This window comes from Arachis ipaensis, chromosome B07, assembly GCF_000816755.2.
Source record: "Arachis ipaensis cultivar K30076 chromosome B07, Araip1.1, whole genome shotgun sequence".
NCBI lineage: Eukaryota > Viridiplantae > Streptophyta > Magnoliopsida > Fabales > Fabaceae > Arachis > Arachis ipaensis.
In genome coordinates, this window is record NC_029791.2 from 9,115,249 (window position 1) to 9,117,359 (window position 2,111).

At 41.8% G+C, this 2,111-nt stretch overlaps 1 protein-coding gene across 1 annotated transcript in view; it reads right to left on the reverse strand.

Annotated features, from left to right (window-relative positions):
• The window catches only part of LOC107606666 (3'-N-debenzoyl-2'-deoxytaxol N-benzoyltransferase), a 2,973-nt gene extending 991 nt beyond the window's left edge, over positions 1 to 1,982 (reverse strand). Inside the window, exons 1-2 of the mRNA XM_016308706.2 lie at positions 866 to 1,982; positions 5 to 121 (exon numbers count right to left, since the gene is read on the reverse strand). Coding sequence (XP_016164192.1) covers positions 5 to 121; positions 866 to 1,741 — 993 coding nt within the window. The 5' untranslated portion in view covers positions 1,742 to 1,982. The remainder of the gene's footprint in view (positions 1 to 4; positions 122 to 865) is intronic.

Consider the following 2,111-nt stretch of genomic DNA (forward strand, 5'->3'; position numbering starts at 1 on the left):
CCTCCAGATCCCTAGCTCTCGTCACTGCGCATCCCAATACGAATGCGTTACCGTAGTAACCTTCTGGTAAACCCGGTTTGACCCGGTTCCGCACGTTGATGCTAAAAAGCAGCTTCAACACCTGTTATCATCATCAATTCATAATCACACTTGTACATGTAGTATAATTTGTTTTTTTTACATTATATATTGTACAGGACACAAATTATTATATTTGCCCTATAGATAATAGCTAGAATTAAAGCTAATGACTACCTAACATGGCTTATATGTATTTAGAAAAAAAAATATTGAGTGAACATCCAACTCAATCCCGATCAATTTTTTCGAAGAATAAAGCAATTTTTTAAAGATTAAAATATCTATTTTTTTTTATTATAACAATGATGATATGAAAAGTATGAGAAGTTAATAAAATATTTGTACAATGTGTACAATAGAAGTTTAAGAAGTATTAGAGATATAACAATTATTGTTATCTTTTTTTATCAACTGAAATTTTTGGGATGAGTGGTATTATGACATGGTATTAGAACAGATGTTCATTTTGTAACTTATATAGCCGATTGTACATATTGTACAAATAAGACATTGTCTTCTTAGCGGGACTCATGATGATATTATCCTAAAATAATTTTTGTAAGGATCGAAATTTTCATTTGTTTTTTGAGAAAATAGACAGAAAAATGTGGAAGATAATCTCAATCAAGAATGTAGGAAGCAAGTCAAGCACCGTTGCTTGAGTTAGTTAATAAGTTTGTTACGACTTAGGACGGTTAGGATTAACACGAGTTAGTTATTGTTAGAATGAGAGCATCATTAATAAGGTACACGTGGATTTTGAGCATTTTCGTTTTGTTATTACCTGATTTGGCGGAAATTCCAGTGCTCTGGCCCAGCTCTTCCACACGTGAGCTGCGAGGACCTCGAAAGACGTGTAGAACGACGATGACTCATCGCCGGGTTGACTCGTGCACTGGGCGAGCCTCTTCAACTCGCCGAGCCTCATTTTATCGAAGGTGATGGAGGTAGGCTTGAGTCCGGTAGAGACCAGGTTCATGAAGTCACAGAGGTCAGGAACTCGGTTGAATTCTGGGTGACTCGCCGGGTTGACCCGGACGCATTTCTTTCCCGCCGGTGGTGGCGGATTCAGGAGGTGACGGTCCCAAACAGGTTTCGGTCTTGAACCGGCGACGCGTTTTCCAGAAGCTAACTCCGCGAAGTAGTTGAGAAACTCTGCACTTCCGATTCCATCGGAGATACAGTGACTGATTCCAACGGCGATCGCTGCTGCACCGTCGCGGAGCCACGTGAGCTGAACGACCAGCGGCGGGGATCCTCTTAGAACGTCTGCCACGTGGAGGGACAACAGTTTTCTCCACTGAGCAACAGTTTTCGGCGGTTTCTCTAAGTCGTTGGAACTGTAACGGTCAGAAAAGGCCTCGATGAACACTGCACCCTGGGCCCGGCAGACAACCTCAAGGCCCGGGGCATCTGGGCGGGGCCTGATCCTGCCTGCAAACGGATAGTAGGGAACAAGCGCTTCAGCTAATGCCGATTTTAGACGGGCTGTGGTGGCAGCCTGATCAAGCCCGTGCCAGGCCCGGTAGACGAAGAGGTACTCTACGGTGAAACGAAGGAATAGTTGGGAGTCAAGAGCTGAAAGAGCGAGGACGCGGGCCGGCGTGGGCTCGGAGGGAGTAATAACGAGGGCTTGTTTTACATGTACGGAAGTTGCCATAACAATGTTGAGAGGATTCCAAGAGGATGGCGATGGTAGGGCACAAGTGCTTGTATAGAGTTGATAAAGGTAAATTAAATCCCCCAACACAGATGAAATTAAAGGTGTTTGTGAGAAATGAAGCTACAAAATAGGCTTTATTTGTAAGGGGATCCCATGTGATGTGTGTAGTTCAGTTTACTACTAATACCTTGTGGGGTTACTTATCATGTTTGTCTAATTCTCAAACATTTGTACCAACTTTCTTAGGCTACCGCTATATAGTAGAATGGATTATATGTTTCTTAATTTTAATGATTCTGTTACTGGGTTGAGAGAAATTTTAGGAGATTATTAAAATTTATTATTTTTTGTCTATTATTTAATTATT